Source organism: Sander lucioperca, chromosome 8, assembly GCF_008315115.2.
Source record: "Sander lucioperca isolate FBNREF2018 chromosome 8, SLUC_FBN_1.2, whole genome shotgun sequence".
Classification (NCBI taxonomy): Eukaryota; Metazoa; Chordata; class Actinopteri; order Perciformes; family Percidae; genus Sander; species Sander lucioperca.
The window spans coordinates 23,627,279-23,645,399 of NC_050180.1; the positions used below are offsets into that span (position 1 = coordinate 23,627,279).

Sequence of the window (18,121 nt, forward strand, 5' to 3'; positions counted from 1 at the left end):
CACACACACACACACACACACACACACACACACACACACACACACACACACACACACTTATCTCAGCTTTAACGCGTCTGCTGTATCTTACTGGTCCACTCAGGTCTGTGGTGCACTGGGGATGAGACAGTGATGCATGATGATATGATGGTAAATATGACAGCCGCCAGTTCAGCCTGTTAAAACCGAGGCAGTGTGGGTAAAGACACACTCTTGAGTCTGCAAGCTGAGCACTCAGGCAGGTCTGCACCTTAGTGTGAGCACTGAAGCAATGGATAATGGTATATCCCACCCCCCTGAGGAGAACATGCTGCCAGGATACATTTACCAAACCACCTCTGACACTGCACATGGCTGTAAAGACACCAGGACAAAGACAGACTGACAGACAACGCACACACACGCACGCACATAATACTCTTAACCTACTAGAGGAGCTGGGTTAAATAAAAATTACCAAAACGCAAATAAACGTCAGAAGATATGTCCTCCAGGAACAGGGGATGACATAAGATCAGCCAGCAATCATGAAGGTGGAGACAGTCTGTTTTTCAGTCTCACATTCTTGTCATTCTGGCTGCAGACTCTTAGACCATGTGCCTGGCCTGATGACCAACACATCTTGAGCTTGCAGTGAGGACAGTCCAGCTTCAGTTCAGCTGCAACACCCTGATCATACACCCAGTCACACATAAAAATGTGACATCATGTTAACCAAATGTTATTTCTTTAAATCCTACTGAGGGTTGTGAAATGTTTTTGGACTGAGATCAAAACCCTGTGGTATTCTCAGGTCATATTAAGACGATAAAAAGAAGTGGGGTGGAATTCTCAACCACCGACCTGGTGCTGTGAATCCTTCTTAGCTGTGATAGACGGTGTTTCCATCAGTCAGTCATCCCTGCCTCTTTGACAACACATGGCCAACTTCTTACACTACAAGAATCCCCACTGCTGACCATAGAAACAACACATATGCTCAGGATGAGTTCATATGTTCTCTCTCACACATTGTTTATACTGTAACTCTCTACCTTCAGCGCACCACCGTCAGCTCATGCCTATGCTCAAACCATGCAGCACCACACTGCTCCTCAACAGCTGGGCGACCTCTCTTTCATACAGTACGTCACCCTTCTTTATATGAACAGTCAAGGACTCCAGTGAAGGAATAACGCGGGGCCTTGGCTTGTGGTTAGGATCATGGTCATGTGACAGAATCTGGATGTGGACAGAGTCAGTCCTTGGGCCCTACCCTGTTCCTTCCCGAAGCCCTGACCTGGCCAAAGAGGTGCGGCTGAGTTTGGACAGTCAAGTCAGAAGCCAATGGACGATCATATGTACCACTCAAAGTTTTCTTCAAAGGTTGGTTCAGTACAAAGGCATTCCACTAGATAAGAGTGGTACTGGAAGCTTATTTTTGACCAATACTCGACATTCGACTGAGAAACTATTTTTTAACCGCCCATCGCCACCTCTCTCTCTCTCTCTCTCTCACAGGATTTCCTCCAGACACAAAGACCACCATGCACTGCCAAACAGATAAGCTTGGGCCAATGACTTGACACAAGGAGCCCATTCCTGTCATTCTTACTTTATTACAAAAGGTGTTGATCCCACTGCTGAGCCCTGAGATGAAACACATATGTGCAAATAATTAACCTCCTCACATACACACTGGGCCAGTCGCCACCTAATTTATACAACAATCTTGTAAATTAGAAATGAAAGATGGGAGGAGGCTTTAATGTACATTATATCAGTTAAAGCCTGTTGATATGACTTAAATGCAGTTTTTCTTGCGTTAAGGGGTTTGTAGAATCATGTGAGAACAATCCTTAAACAGATGAAAATGCTTCATGGTGCAGACACACAGGGCAGATGAGAGTTTGGGACGATTTAAAGTAACTCATTAGCAGCATTAATGCTTCAACAGGGAAAAAGTCTTCTTACCTTCCCATAGTCGGTAGTGAGGACCAAGGACGAATCATCACAAGAGCTGACGGTGGAGGGGAGGAGCTGTTCTTTGTGTCTCAGCCAGACACGGGCCCCCTGCAACACAATAGGCAGAAACACATCATTAGCATCTGGACACAGGGCTCATATCGGAGTCATCTGTTTGAGGAAGAAAGTACTGGACATTTGCATTACAATCACATTTTCAGAACAAGAAAAGGAAAAGTTCAACCCAGAAATACACTAAAGAAATATCCCTATATGTGTAATATGAACATGGCAGGTGAGTAATAGCAGATATATTCTAGAAAAACTGGGATTACATCTACTGGTTTTCTTCCTTCACTGTCTTTTCCCCCATTTTTCTCTTTTTCTCAGCATTGCTCACCGCTCTCTGCCACATAGCTCCTCCCTCACCACACTGGCACAGTTATCCTCTTATTAAACTGTCATTGCCCTTTAGTAGAGAAAAGCTGTTTGCCAGGCCAGGCCAACATGCAAAGGGTGTGTCAGAGACTAGAACTAGAGTCATATACAGTACACTCAGTAAAACTGTCAAAAATGCTTTCAGTCTTTGGTTGTGAGGGCTACTTCACTCCATAAAATAGAAAAATATGTACCCAAATGACAATTTGCCACTTTAGCAAATCAATCAATACAAATGTTTCTATGCCCACATCCTTTCTTTTTTTTCTGTATTTTCATCAGGCAAACCACAACTAGCTTCTTGCCACCGGCCCAGATCAGATCCTGGTTCCAGATGGAGATTAACACCAGCACTACAGCTAATCTGGGCGGCCTGTCCTCCTGTGTTTGTGTATCCATGTGAAGTCACCGACCTTCCCAGACATGTTTGTTAGCAGCTCAGTAACCAGAAGCAATAACAGGAATCTGAGGCTGATTGCTCAGACTGACTGTCATTTCCTTACAGTGGTGGGAGATACATTTATAGAACTGGCTGCCTAGTGGATGAGAGTGAACGCCTGTGCGGTCTAAATTATAAATCTTTTAGGATGACTAGGTCCACATTCGTCACATTCAAAAACAACAAATATTGCCTTTGGTTAAACAATATAAATTATTGAAAAACATCTGATGGTGAATTGATGACCTTCAGAGGAACATTTTACATTTTTGGAAATGCACTTATTTGCTTTCTTACCAAGAGTTAGATGAGAAGATAGATACCACTCTCATGTTAAATGTAAGACTACAGCCAGCAGACGGTTATCTCAGCTTAGCATAAACACTAGAAACAACTAGCCCAGCTGTTCTACCTTGAAGGTAACAAAGTGTGCAGGAAAGACAATTTGTGGTTTTACGAGGGGTTACGAGAGTAATCTTCTCACTTAACTTTCTGCAAGCATATTTCCCAAAATGTCAAACTTTTCCTTTAAGAAGCCTGTTTGTATTTCCACAGTTCATGGTCTCAACTATAAATAATGTAATGCAAATTGATCTTTTTGGTTTTCAGTTTAAGATTTATAGGATGTGCACTTTGAAGAAATGTGGCCTGTGAGTCACTCTCTCTTGTATAAAGCTTTTCTTTATCATCACCCCCATTGAAGTGGCTGGAGAAAACACGCAGCAAAAGGGAATTGTACGTCCGACAGAGCATAAAACTGAAGAGATCAATATGCATGGATTCCACTAGGAAACTTTATACAAGGTCACCACTTCCAGACATCAATCCTCATTAACTATTAACAACAGGCTGCCACGTGTGTGCACACATTCTCATCTGTGGAGCACAAATGTGTTTGCCACCAGGGTCAGAACAAAGATCGAGATGCTTTTGTTTAATACAAAAGATATCTATGTGAAATGCAATCTGCTTGTGCCAGTGCTGAATCACAGAGACAAAGAGGAAATTGGTCCAATAAATTAACTTGCTCAACAGCTCAGGGTGATGATTGGCTTCTATTCTTTTCTTTATTTTGTGATTTAGGCTTCCTTTTTGGACAAAGGGTCACTCAGTCCAACCAGCCAGTCTGCAAACCTACTTCCATCATCAAAGATTTTTTTTCTTCCAGTCGGCTAATGGAGCACAGCTAAATCTAGCTCTCTCAAACCACGGGGGAGAGCAGTGAGTGGGATAAAGGGGGTCGTGTAAATTAGATGGAGGCTGAGGGGGGTGAGAGGGGAAAGAGGAAGGACGCAGGCACTTGATAATGTCCCGCCTTCCATTGTCTGGAAAAAGAGGCAGACAAACAGAAACATCAGGACATAAATATAACAAGAGGTATTCTCCAAAACATGGCCACACATTAACTCAGTTTCCATTTCATATGAGACGACTGGTGACTTCCATACCAGCGGATGACTGTGTCTGCCTGGTACCAGCCTGGCATGCATGCCCTATTCAGGGAAAAGTCGCTTCACGTGAGTTCACTGAGGTCCAGTAAGGAGATTAATAGTGTTTACTCTATAGATTTTAAGAAGATCAGTTGCTGTTATGTAATTGTAAATCACAGGGACTTGAAATCCGCAGAATATTGCTGGTACTTGTTGTTTTGTAGATGCTGTTTGCGCTCAGTGGAGTTGACAAAGCAAAGAAACATGCAGGGAGTAGGTTATAACAAAAGGTAGATTATATGAGATGGTATACATAGTGAAACAGCAGGCAAGCCATGACATGGAAAGCAATGAGATGGCTTATACTGCTGTGTGTATCTGCACCACATTGCGGTATTGCTTCAACTGCAGTGACGCAAATTAAAAAGGATAATTTTCCAATAACTTGACTTGAATGGTTTAGTTGCTGAGTCAGTCTCAGAGGTTTTCCATTCACATAAACAAAGAGAAGCCCAGTAACTATTTTATGGATAAAGACAGATAAAAACTCTTCACACAGCATGCTCATTGCACACGGTTCAGACCCAATCATTTCCATAATATGTGGTTAATTAAATGAGTCAACACTATACGGTAAACCAAAAGTCAGCAACAAGCCTGCCCATAAAGATGCCAATTCTGGCTTGGCCTGCTGCACTAGCGTCTGTCTGAGAGTTACTTGCTCTCTGGAGAGCTGCCCACCAGGCACTATAATCTAAAATTGTGCAGAAACAGCCACCAGCCATCAGTAGATGTCTAACAAACAAAAAGCTGTATTAGTTTCATTTTGCACATGTATCAAATTCTATCAATCATTTGTAGCTCACATTTCTGTTTTGTCATTTCAGTTTTTATTCTTAATTCTGAATACATTCATTAACATAATACTACATCAAAAAAATACAAACTTGTTTTTCATGTATATATACATTCTAGTGTAGTAATTCAGAGATATTCAAAAATAGCAAAAATAAATTAAAAAGGGAGAAAAGTAAACACTATTGACAAAAATATAGACACAAAAACAAATACTCCAGCAACCCATGTTTTCTAATATCCTGAGATGTTGCACCCTTATTTTATGCAAGAAAAGTATCCAAAATGTGACTTGCTTGGCCTTTTTAGCTCACATTCATAAGATTTTAACATGACATTTTTTTTAAATATGCACCACTACCAAGCCAGCGCAGAATAAGGAAGCACTCATCCCTTCGTCTTAGTAAAAGTCAGCAGAAATGTCATGTTATGTCCGGACTGTGAGGAGTGGTCATACTTTCATCATCATCCAAAACATTTGGACATTGAGGTCTGTCTTAGATAAACACAGGGACTTGTCTAGAAGACTGTCAGACAGTAACATTTAAGTTGGTAGAAGTGGTGTGGTTCTCCAGTGACTCCAGGGTTCAAGACAGCAGCAGATGTGTTTGTCCATTTGTTTGTGTCTTTGTATGTGAGCGCGTGTGTGTATGTGTGTCTAAAGAGTCTGAAGCTTGAGGGTATAAAGCAGAGATGAATTGTCTCAGCAACAGATGGTCTCACACAAACTCCTCCCTCTTGCCCCCTCCATCCTCAGGAGCTCTGTCACTAAGTCAGGACAAAGGCAACCACCTCTGACAGAGAGCTCAGAAGTTAACCAGGCGGAAATATCCCAAACAAAGACCAGCTGGGACGCACAACTAACCATTCTGACTAAACCAGTGAAACAGTGTGGGTACCTCTTGCATAATAATCATTGAACATGAAAAGTACAGCATTCATCTTAATTATCAGGTAACCCTCTGGTAACCAGATGTTTTAACAGCTCTATTAAAAAGCAAAGCTTAACTGTTGCCTTGACATTTTCAGCTCAAGCTAATTTCAAATTATTAATGCTGCACACCACTGAGCACATGTAACACTGCTGAGGCAGAACCCGCCTGACAGTAGCAATCTGACCTACCAAAACAGGCCACATGCCGACATCCCATCATGCTCTCTGACCACTCAGGGTGAATGATGTGATCCCAGAGTTAGAGGCTTAAGTTTCTGCAGCTTGTATAATGACATTAAGTTTAGAGATTTGCTAATGAATGAGCCTTAAATATTTAAGGGCATACACAGTACAAGGTGCCACAGCTCTTTCTCTGCTGTCTGGCGTGGCATGAGCGCAGGTAGTATCGGGTGATCGTATTAGACAGAACAAAAGAAAGCTAATTAACTCATCCTGACTTGGACACGGTTGAACAGTTATGATAAGCCAATTTATTGGATCATAGTGTGGTTTCAAGGAGCAGTGAGTGAACGCCTGCACAGTGGACAGCAGTGCTGAGTGGCCACTTGAGGCTGGCTCCAAAAGGGATCAATCCCCACAGACCCCCATGTTAAAATGCCCAACTTTACAGCAGAATTAAACATGTGTACAGCCTGGTACAAAAACGGATTTGGTTTCTAAAGCTAAGTTCTTTAAAGTTCAGCATAATTAAGGTTGTTCTGCTTTGAGTGACATGTGGGCTGCCGTCACAAAAGGCAAGCATAGACTGTAGGCGTCATTCAGCTCGCCTCAGCTCCATCCACTCTCCACCTCTTTGCCCATTTTTGGATTAGCCTACGTCAGGCCCTGCAAAGATGGCAACGGCCGGAGCCACTGAGAGCTGCCCACTTTGAGCTTCATTTTGGCTCTTCAGAAATCGATGACGTCATGGAGACTACGTTCATATTTTATACAGTCTATGGTCAGAATTGCCTGGCTAACAGAGAAGTGCATCCAACTGGACTCCTGACAAGCATCTCATTAGTTGTGCTATAATAAACGTAAGACCGGAACGTATCCACCAGGAACATATGCGCCCCAAAAGAAACTAGCTGTTGCTGCTTTCACTTGTTCCTCTCAAATGTCCTTGCTTTTGTGTGCTCATGCAGATATATTTGTTTTGCAATTGTGTTTTTCTAAGATCGGAATAAACCTCAAAGTTTTCAATGACCAACTGCATCTCATTTAAAAGCAGATGTTAAAAAACACATCTCGTTTTTATATATAGGACCATGATCCTGCACTCTATTTGCACCTTAAATACCAGGACGTAACAGCATTATCATAACAATAGAGAGGCATGAGGCCGAGTCACTAACCCTTTGTGACCTCAGAACACTGGCTGGATGGATTGCCTGCGTTTAAAAAGGTCAAACAGCGTATTGACACTTGCATATTGCCAGTGTGTGTGTGTCTGTGAAATAAGTCTTTTGTAGGTAAAATAGTTCAAACATTTTGCAGAAATTAGGCTTTTTAATTTGGTTGTAATGGATATATGCAAAGAATAATAAAGCCACAGGAATGCATGTAGCCAGTAGAATAAACAACAGGTAACAATGCAGGAGAGCATAGCCAAATTCAGGGATTGTAACCAAATCTCCTGCATGCTGAGTGAATGGAATGAGGAGGATCCGCCAAGTAGCTGGCGAGATTAAACAAATGGGCTGACTGCAGCTGGGAGGGGAATCTGGGCAAAGGTCCCTCTTGTTCTTTGGCCACAAGCTTTCCAGTGCAGCAAAGCAGGATGTCCTACAAACAGTAAAACCTCAACAGAAAGTTACAGTTATCACAAACACAGAAAGACAGTTACTTATGATCTTATTACTGCAACATTTTGACTCGGCTTCATCTTTGTCAGGATGCTGAGATTTTTTCAATTTAAGGAAATTTTCTGAATTCAAATGTTATATATTATATATTATAATATATTATATGTTATGTATTCATATATTTTCCACTGTTCTTCTGAGCAGCTCCTCTGGGCCAATCAGGGGTTAGGTGCCGTTCTCAGGAACTCTTCCGTAGAGGTTATTGAGGAAAATTTCTTGCACCAATTTTTCCAAGAATTTAGTAATGCAGCCCTCTGGCAACATGTTAGCTTATGTAACAGTTATTCAGCTGTCATCAGTCTCATCACATTGTATATAATTACTGACCAGTATAAAAAATAAATTAGGAATAACTAACAGTGATTAATGCAAGTGTGATTCTGCAGGGCCCTTTTACATTTTCTTGTTTCTCGGTTTCCTCGTTGCCACTAACATCTGCCTGCTGGTGCCCGCAGCCAGCATGGGGTAAGGGCGGTGAAAGGAATGGTGTGTGACAGAGGGGAGAAATCAGATGATTAAAGGCAACCTTCAGCAACTGTGCTGGAAGACATATGAATTAATGATGGAGGGAGCAGCTGATCAGAAATTAGCTAATGGAGGAGGAGGAGTCCCTTGGGGAGCAGGGCTTCCCCCAGTCTGTGGTGGAGGGGGAGTGAGAGGAAAAACGGGAAAAAAGGGTGCAGTTCATCAATTGTTCTTGACTCCGAGGAGCTGCCTCAACCCCCCGCTGAGGAAGCTATAAACAGACTTAAAGCAGGATGGCCCGATGCAGCAGCCTCACCAGTAAACCTGCGCTTCATTTGCATATTCATAGACTGTTTTTGTCAAAGCAGAAGGTCTGAGGATGATGAAGTTATGAATGCAACTGTGTCACTAGGTTAATGGAAATGCTGTCATTGCTGTCTTTTAAGCTATTTTCATTAACATACTAAATGGAGTCATAACATTCATCTAGCAAGTAAAGCAAATATGTGGAGCTGTGTGTGTGTGTGTGTGTGTGTGTGTGTGTGTGAGAGAGAGAGAGCAGTATGTCTGCATGTGATTGGTAGTGTTGTTGTGTCTGTTGTCTGTCTGTTTCTGTCTGTGTCTGAGGTAGCTAATCTGCCATGTTGCTAATGGCTATATTGAAGAGAATCTGCATAACAAATGATGTCTTCAGGAGCACAGAAAGAAGAAGAGGAACACTTGACACTTTGCCACAGACTCCTGGCACAGTGCCCTGCTTTACATCCTTATCCTGTGATGACATGTTTCCCTTCCACTACTGTTCTACACATTATAGTATAAGTATGATCCTGTGCTCAGGGTTTTGATACTTTTTCTAACAACATTACGGGTTCCAGGATGGGACGAAGAGGGCCACATATGATGTGATTACTGCACGTTTGATTGGATTGTCAGCTAAGCTCTATGACTTATATCTGTGTATATCTACACAGCCACCTGGCATTCCTCCTCCTGTCGGTCATCTACGTACTGTATCTAGCCTTCTCTGTACTCATCTGTGGACTGTTATGGGGTCACACAGCAGGAATCCCAGAGATATTCCAGGAATGCTGTTTAGTCAGGACTGCCAGAGACTGAGCATGTGTGTGTTTGACTGCTTGAGTCATCAGGGGCACAGGCCAGTGGGGTAGTGGTTATTAAGGTTGAATGGAGTCATCACTAGGTGACCTGGCTCCTGTTACATTGCCTTTGACCTTCACTCGTACCTTCCACTGTCCCAGATTGATCTTTATGGCTTCAGGGACCCTCCTGTCTTACACGGTTTATACATTTTAAGCATGCGCTGGATTGCTGACACAATTATTGATTAATCAAATGACAATGTAGATAACTGATTATTCATTTAAGAAACTTTATGGCGTCCTGTTGTCTTCTGTCTGTATATTTTAACACGTACTATATGTCTTGCTGTTTCCTGATGCGCTGGTCTCAAATCATATCGCCAAAGGACTAAAGTTGAAAAGTATTCAGCTGGCTAGCACTGGCACATTTACAGAAATGTTGATTAATGTACATTGTCCTTATAAATAAAAAAGACATGAATATTTGCCCGTTACAGCTTCTCAAAAATGTGACGTGCTTGCTTTTCTCTCATTTTAAATTTAATATCCCTGGATGTTTTCTGGGCATTTGTCATTAATTTGCCAGTTTTTAGACTGGTGAGTTACAATATATTTACACACAGAGACAGATCCAAATTAGTCAGGCAATTCATTGATTGACAGAAAACTAATCAGCAGCTGTTTTTATTACTGATTTATCAATTATTACATTAAAATGCTAGACATACTTTGATTCAAGCTTCTCAAATGTTAGGATTTGCTTCTTTCGTCTTATATGATAGTAAACGGAATATATTTGGGGTTTGGACTGTTGGTCGGACAAAACAAGCAATGCAGTGGTGGTCACGATCATGTAACTGTGCCCAAAATGATTGAGGTTGTGCAGCATTTGAAAGTTCAAGTGTCTCAGTCCAGGGAATGGATGAACAAAGACTAAGAAAGACTGCTACCTTTTCTCTCTTGCTGGGGAATATGGAGAGTATTTTTGAATCATGTCTGAGGATGACGATGTGAAGGAAGGTTGGGTTCAAGTGGGAGAAACTAACATAATGTAGAGTCTTGAAAACACGGAACATTTCTCCACATGCAAATCTCAGTATCAGTATGTACGAGCCTAAAAACAACCTCAGGCCAAACCACACACACTCATGTCTAATAAAACAGACTGGGGATGGATGGGAAAGCAAACAGGTCATGACTGTGGATTGTGCCATGCTGTGTTGTTTGCTTCTTTTAAGCACCAAGGTGCCTGTTAGACACTTCAGGCCATGGCAGTCAATGCTCAAGCAGTGTGGGATGTGTAGGCCTACTTAGGCCCAGCGGGGTGTTAGTCCTGAAATTAAAATACCGTAGCAGTAACCTCATCATGAGGGAGTCAACAATTTAACAGTTTTAAATAAATATATTGAACTTAGGCTTTATCCTTCTGTGTTTAACTTACACACATAGGAAAATATAATATACAGGCAAGTGTGTCGAGACATACTCCATACCGTAATAGGCTGCCTCTGTGCGCAGTAATCATAGGGAATCATAGGGAAAGTCAACATCTGGCCTGGGAGCAGTAATCACAGGTCGGCTGTTATTAAGCTGCCAGGCGAGACCTCTGAAGTTAGAGGATTTAAGCTACACTCATTACCAGCTCACCATGTCTGTCAACTGAAGAGGCCAAGGTGAAGGCCAAGAGACATTTATTGTGTGACGGGTTAGCAGCGATAAACAGCAACTTTCATTTTCTTTGAATATCCGGCCACACAAATATACTGCACGCCAATCTGGTAAAAAATAAATTGTTGTTGTTGTTGTGTTCCAGGAGTGGCGGGATTGATCTGGCATAGAGTCCAGATTCACCTGCTGGAGATGTAAAGGGGCATTACTGAAAATCTTATTGAGACATGAAGAAGAGACAACATACTAAACATAGACAGCTGCCACACAGGTAACATGAGCAGAACAGTGTGACTTATCATTCAGAAACCTCTCTGGTGACAGAGAGACAACAATCTGTTTTTCAATGTATTATTTCACTGTAAATGTTGAGATGTGGAAAAAAAAGTTCAGTATTTTGAGAAATATGCTTGTCGTTTTGTTGCAGAGAGTTTAAAGAAAAGATTGATAACTCTCTCCCAGAACGTCAAACATAAACAGCTTCCTCCTCTCAAATAGTTGTTTTTCTTAACTCCCTTGAAGAAATATGCCACTTCTACTCTTCCATGTCCCTGTTGAACATGAGCTATTGCTTCTACAAGTCCAGACACTGCAAGACTGTACAATGATTTCTTCATTCAATTCACAGATTTGGCAGGCAATGGTTGAGGATGTTCTCTTTCATCATAGCCTTGTTGAGATGGCAAGAAATTTAGAGATTCGCCCATTCGTCCTAAGGTGATTTATATTTCAGAGAATGACACACCCAGGACTGCCCACACACACACACACACACACACACACACACACACACACACACACACACACACACACACACACACACACACACACACACAGAGTGCAGGAAGGATGGGTGTTGGAGAGTAGATTGAATGTTACCAGTATGTTTTTTTTATGAGCTGTGTATTGTGAACATATAATCTGATGTTTTCTGTTAAAACTCTGAGAGACTGGAGGGAGTGGAACAAATGCTGTTTGCAAACCAGAATCAGACTGGATGTCAGTGAAGGTCAGCTATTAAAGGAATAGTTCAACATTTTGCGAAATGCGCTAATTTGATTTCTGGCCAGGAGTAAGATAAGAAGATGGATACAGTATCTATCTTCTCATCTATCTCGGCAAGACATTGAATAAGAGCATTTCCCAAAATGTCAAAAAATTGCTTTAAGGTTGATGGTTTTGGGTGGACAAGCAGACAAGACCACCAGAGACTCTTGTCTCAAAAGTTGTCACGCCACATCATACAGCAACTGTTTATCCATCATCATGAGCTAATAGACAGGAAGACAAGCTCCTGCGCTGCATTATTCGTTGTTTGTTAACAAACTGGAAAGATGTTCTTTTTCTTTTTTTTGCCACAAATACACATACAGCTTTGTCTGAAAAGCTTGGTGATGTAGCAGGTTAAAGCTAAAGTCAACAGCATGGTGTCAGCAGGAGGTTATCACAGCACTGAGCTCCCCATGTGATGGTCAGCTCGCTGATAGACAGGGGTCAGGTTACTGATAGAGACACAAGAAATGCAAACACAAGCTAGTGGGGTGAAAAGGCTAGATTTAGACTATTACCAAACAGTTGATTCTAGTTTCAAAGCAGACTTTACATGTAAAAAAATAAAACTATTAATGCTAAAATGGAAAATCCAAATGTTCGTTATGAGCGATGGTTTCCAAACCTAAACCGCCTCGCCTAAAACCAGGCATCTGTGTCATTATGAGAAAGGATTATCCATGTTATTTGGTGTGTGGTAAGACAATGCCTGTTGGTAATTAGTCCCAGTGCTCTTGTGACAGATTAAACCACCTCCAGACTGTACTAAAGCTGCAGGAGTTCTGCTGACGCACACATAAACCACTGCCTTAATAATACCTCCCTCTGTTTGTTCATAAACAACCGGCTGTTAATTCACCTCACTTCAACTTGAAAATCCCCTTGTTTGATGTTTTAATGCACACAATAACCACTTCAACTTTAATTACAGGTTAAGACAGAAACAATTCAAAGAAATGCAGGATTCATTAGCCATTTTTGTACTTTTCCTTCCTTACATCCTAACTTTACTTCCTGACTTCCTTCCTTACTCCATCAGCCGTCTGCATGGCTGGAAGTGAAAAGTGATGATCTCAGATTCTCAGCTCTCTAAAGTGGCAGCTGGAGGAAGTGACAACTGGGTAGAAAAGACCCTGGGTAGAAAAATAGTCCAACCTCCATAGCAGGTTGGCCTTTCTCACATTACCCATTTCAACACAGAATGCTTAGCGAACATACTCCACGGCTCCAGCTTCAAAGAACTAGACATAAACAGCACATAGGGCTGTTAGGGATGTTTCAGGATGGGGAGAATGTGTGTGTGTGTGTGTGTGTGTGTGTGTGTGTGTGTGTGTGTGTGTGTGTGTGTGTGTGTGTGTGTGTGTGTGTGTGTGTGTGTGTGTGTGTGTGTGTGTGTGTGGCACGGTGGTGATGGTGTGAAACCTAAAGCCTTGTCACCACACCTCTACAATGCATAGATGACAGGCTGGCCATGACTGGGAATTTCAGGGGTCAGGGATGGGAATCTAGGATTCCCTCTGTCAGAGTAAAAGGAATTTGGAGTGTAATGCGGGGAAGGAGTTAATGGGTGTGGAAAGGTCCTTGTGTGGCTTTACAGTGTGTAGCAGCTGCTGCTATAAAGGAACTGATTACTAAGTTTAGAAATGCACATAGCTGGGATTCAACTTCGTCAACAGGATGCTTCACAAAGACATAAAACATCTAAGGGGTTCTATGTTTGAATACAGATGTGGGAATATATATTACAGGGATTTCTTGACTTATGAAAGTATACAATGACCAAACCCAGCAGTCTGGCAGAAGTTAGAAGGCACAGACAAGCTCTCTAACACACTCCAGGTATTTTTGTGTGTTTAGTGGGTCATATCCATTCAGAGGACGGATTGGGTGTGGAGTAGAGGCAGTGTCGATGAGGGTTTTACGGTGTTGTGTCAGCGCCTGAGAGGAAAAGCCACTCTGATGGACAGGATGGGCTTTCAGGATAAACCTCTGAGTACACACCCTTGTACCTGCCCCTCCTCTTACTCTCTAACCCTGTCACCATCTTTACCGTCACCAATGGTGACGTGCAAGAGAAAGCTGACTCTAGATTAGAAGTAGACTAACTGATATTTGATAATCACTGGTCAGCGTTCATTTCGATTAGCCGGATCTGCAAAAGAATGTCTCTTCTCAGATCAAGAAGCAGATTTAAACAGATTTAATTCACTGGATGCACACAGTGATGAATCACACCTAAGATGTATCCTGCTGCTGTTGCTTTCACTGGGTCGAATTTAATCCTCATCTTACTTCACCTCCAGAATTCCTGCTTAATTAAATGCACACTGGTTGCACTGACATGTTCAGGAAGCTGGTTTCTTTTCATGACCCTAAAGTCATTTAAAAAAAATAGGACAGTTCATTCATTCATTTTACTGCACATTTCATAAAAATGTAAAACAACCACCACAAATACCCCTATTTCGCAGCTTTTTCTGAGCTGATATTATATCCTTCCTCTGGACAACATATCAATAAATAAAATCAGATTATTTTGTAGGTAAGTGAAACTCTAGAACTAAGCACTTCCTTTATTTTCAAATTATTAAAAACATTTCAAAAAGTGAATATAATATCTGTGACTTTTCCAAGGTTCCACATAGCTTTGGTCAAACAGGAATGTCTGTCATGTCAAAGGATGAATGACCTCAATTAGTTTAATATTATCCCTACATATCAGTTTAAAGCTATAGGTCTCTTACAGTTCAAGTATGGAGTATGAAGCAGGAAACAGCATAATCCAGGAGTCACCTCGGAAAACACTGCACCTACACGGAGTCAAAACACAGCTCATCACTCACTGAGGGTCAAGTACTGCTGATGCTGCTGGTAGAGAATACAGGAGGTGAGTGGTGGGAATATGAGAGGAGGAGACTCACATCACTATCACTAAGGTGTGTCAGGGCCTAACACACTGTCTCTCTCTGTCTGTGTGTGTGTGTGTGTGTGTGTGTGTGTGTGTGTGTGTGTGTGTGTTTTTGTGTTCCCTTCTCTTGAGTCAGAGGAGGATGACATAGCAGGCCTATAGCCTCTATGTGTGTGAGTGTGTCGGTGTCTGGGCTGATTTGTAGATGACACATCCAACCTACAGTACACGGAAACACACTCGGCGTTTACAGGTACTGGATTCTCCATAAACTAAAACTATAAAAGAGGAAACAGAGAATGAAGAATGCTGTCACATGAGTCCTGTTTGTTTTTGTATTGTCAGTAATGAGATTATCTGGGGCAGAATTTAAGAATATATATATATATATATATATATATATATATTTTTTTTTTTTTTTTTTTTTTTTTTTTTTTGTGATGCATAGCAATAGTGTCCCTTAATGTAGCCGAGGCTTGTTGGGATATTACAGTTCCCATTACAGCTGCATCCTGCAGACTAACCCAGTGCTAGTGATATTTATATTAATGTCTGAGAACGCATCACGACCACAAACATAGCGTACTGAATGTCACAAAGTGGTGCTTTTTGGTGATAAATTAGCTAACACTTTACAGAGGCTAAAACTGGACCAGCCAGGCTTAGGCACGCGCAGAACACAACATAACGTTAGTAAAAAGCAAAACAAAGACCGTGGCGGTCACAGTATAAATAGGAGCCACGTTGAGAGTAGAGAGCAAATACAAAACAATGTTTCTGTCTGGAGAAAGTATTTTTAACTTACCTCTAAAAAGAATGTATCCATTTTCACGGTGTCCAAACCTCACGTCCCTTTGTAGTCTGAGTTTAGGGTACCACGGTTGAGGAGGAGAGGAAGCTGTATTCCCAAATGATTTCCATCCGCGTCGTTAGTATAAAGAAAAGTTCTTCTTTCCGTCCCCCCCCACCCGCTCAAAAGACTCGAGTCATTTGCAGTCCTATTTTCCTACACTTAAGAGTTTTCTTCACTGTTTGTTGAGTGTCCCGTGAAGCCTGTGTGGGGCTGTGTTGTGCTGCTGTGCTGTCTAGTCGTTTCAATGAAGCCGGCACATTATGCACAGAGGCGGAGCCTGCAGGGTCACAGACCTCCCCTCGGCATACGCCCTCTTTGTGTCCATTCCTACAAAGGGTCTGATGATTTTAAAAGATGTGCACATTTCTCCCTCGTTATTCAGCACACACACACACACACACACACACACACACACACACACACACACACACACGCTTACTCTAACGAATATTTAAGACAGGAATATGTGTACAATTGTGAATTGTTGCAAAATGAATAACAGGTCAATTTCTGCATGTATGTAGCCTACTAAACTGAGGATGAGAAGAATCATTATTTTGACTTCCTCCTTTGGGAAAAATTAACCAAGAAGGAAGAGGAAGAGGCAAATCAGGGGGAGCAAGTCGGCTTTGTTTTAGTCAATTATTGTTCACCAAGTGATGTGGGTCTCAGGACATGTGCAGTCTGATTTTGGTGCATGCCATTTGTAAATGCTGTGTAATACAGGCATTTTGTGATAAAGGCTGAAATGAATAGACCAGCTTTTGGGTAGGCTGGTCCAATTGATGAGAGTATAACAAATTGTCAAATACTGATAGGTGGCAATAGATGCATGGCATCAGATTCATACTTATTCTTTCATCAAATATCCTTATTTGAACCCCAAAAAGCACACTTTAGACAGTATTTTATTTAGTTGAGGTTATTTATAAATGGTTGATTTGTGTCAAGACAAAATTAAACATTGACACATTTGAGTCTGGCGTTTTGGTGATACAAATTGACTAGCTAGTGAGAAGATAGCTTTTAATTACGCCTATTTGTTGTTCATGGGATTTCATTATGGTGTGTAAATTCATACATTTTGACAACATTAAACTAAACAACTCCAATAACCAACTAATGCCGTGTTTCCACTGCAGGGTACAGCTCTGCTAAACTCTACTCAGCTCGCTCTTTTTGGATTTTTTCATTAACAGATGTTGTGGATAGTAACTGGTATGTAGTACTTTTTTTAGTACCACCTCGGTCAAGGTTCCAAGCGTCCTGAGCTGATACTAGAAGGTGGAGTTAAAACACTGCAGACCACTGATTGGTCAGAGAGAATCATCACTAGCGTGACACGGAACATCCTGCACAAACCCTGAAATTTTAAATAGCCAAGCTACCAAAAATAGCGACCGCAATTTTTTATTCACTCGCTACAGATTTAAAAAAATGGCATCCCCGCTAAACTACGCCGACGTTCAGCTCAGATTATACCACCTCAGTTTCACGCAGCGGCGCAATGGCGATCAGCTGAGAATGCCCTGGGCACTATCTACGGCGGTAAACAAAATAGAGAAAAAGACCTGGTACCTAAAGTCAGTAAGAGTCAAGCAAAGCTGCAACACATAGTGGAAACACAGCATAAGATTTTCTTTTTAGGCCTTTTATTGATAGGACAGCTTAGACATGAAAGGGGAGACAGAGGGGGGGGGATGACATGTAGCAAAGGGCTGTAGGTTGGAGTTGAACCCATGGCCACTGTGGTGAGGAATAAACCTCTGTACATAGGGCGCACACTCTACCAGGTGAGCTACCCAAGCGCCCCCATGGAACAAGATTTAGCTTCCTAATGCCCAAATTTAGCTTTTAGCCAATTTTAGCTCATTGTTTTGGTTTTCTGGCCCACACATGAATTGTATTTTTGAGTCTTATGGCTTAGCCCCATATAAAATAATAATGCCAGCCAGAGCAAAACAGGAAAAGGTTGGTAAAAAAAGTTGACCACCTAGCATGCTAACGACTCAAATATTTTCTCAGGAGTTGGAGGAGCAAATACAGAGCAAACATTGTACTCACATCGGATGGGTAGCTTGCATGTGGCTGAACACAAAGTGAATTTTACATGCATTATTTTTGCAAATTAGACTGCTGGACTGGTTGTGCAGTTTTGTATTTATT

The 18,121-nt window shown here is 41.7% G+C and overlaps 1 protein-coding gene across 1 annotated transcript in view; it reads right to left on the bottom strand.

Moving 5' to 3' along the window:
• myo10l3 (myosin X, like 3) overlaps positions 1 to 16,204 on the bottom strand; it is a 53,564-nt gene extending 37,360 nt beyond the window's left edge. Inside the window, exons 1-2 of the mRNA XM_036004283.1 lie at positions 15,908 to 16,204; positions 1,954 to 2,052 (exon numbers count right to left, since the gene is read on the bottom strand). Coding sequence (XP_035860176.1) covers positions 1,954 to 2,052; positions 15,908 to 15,928 — 120 coding nt within the window. The 5' untranslated portion in view covers positions 15,929 to 16,204. The remainder of the gene's footprint in view (positions 1 to 1,953; positions 2,053 to 15,907) is intronic.
• Between the last annotated feature and the right edge of the window lie 1,917 nt (positions 16,205 to 18,121).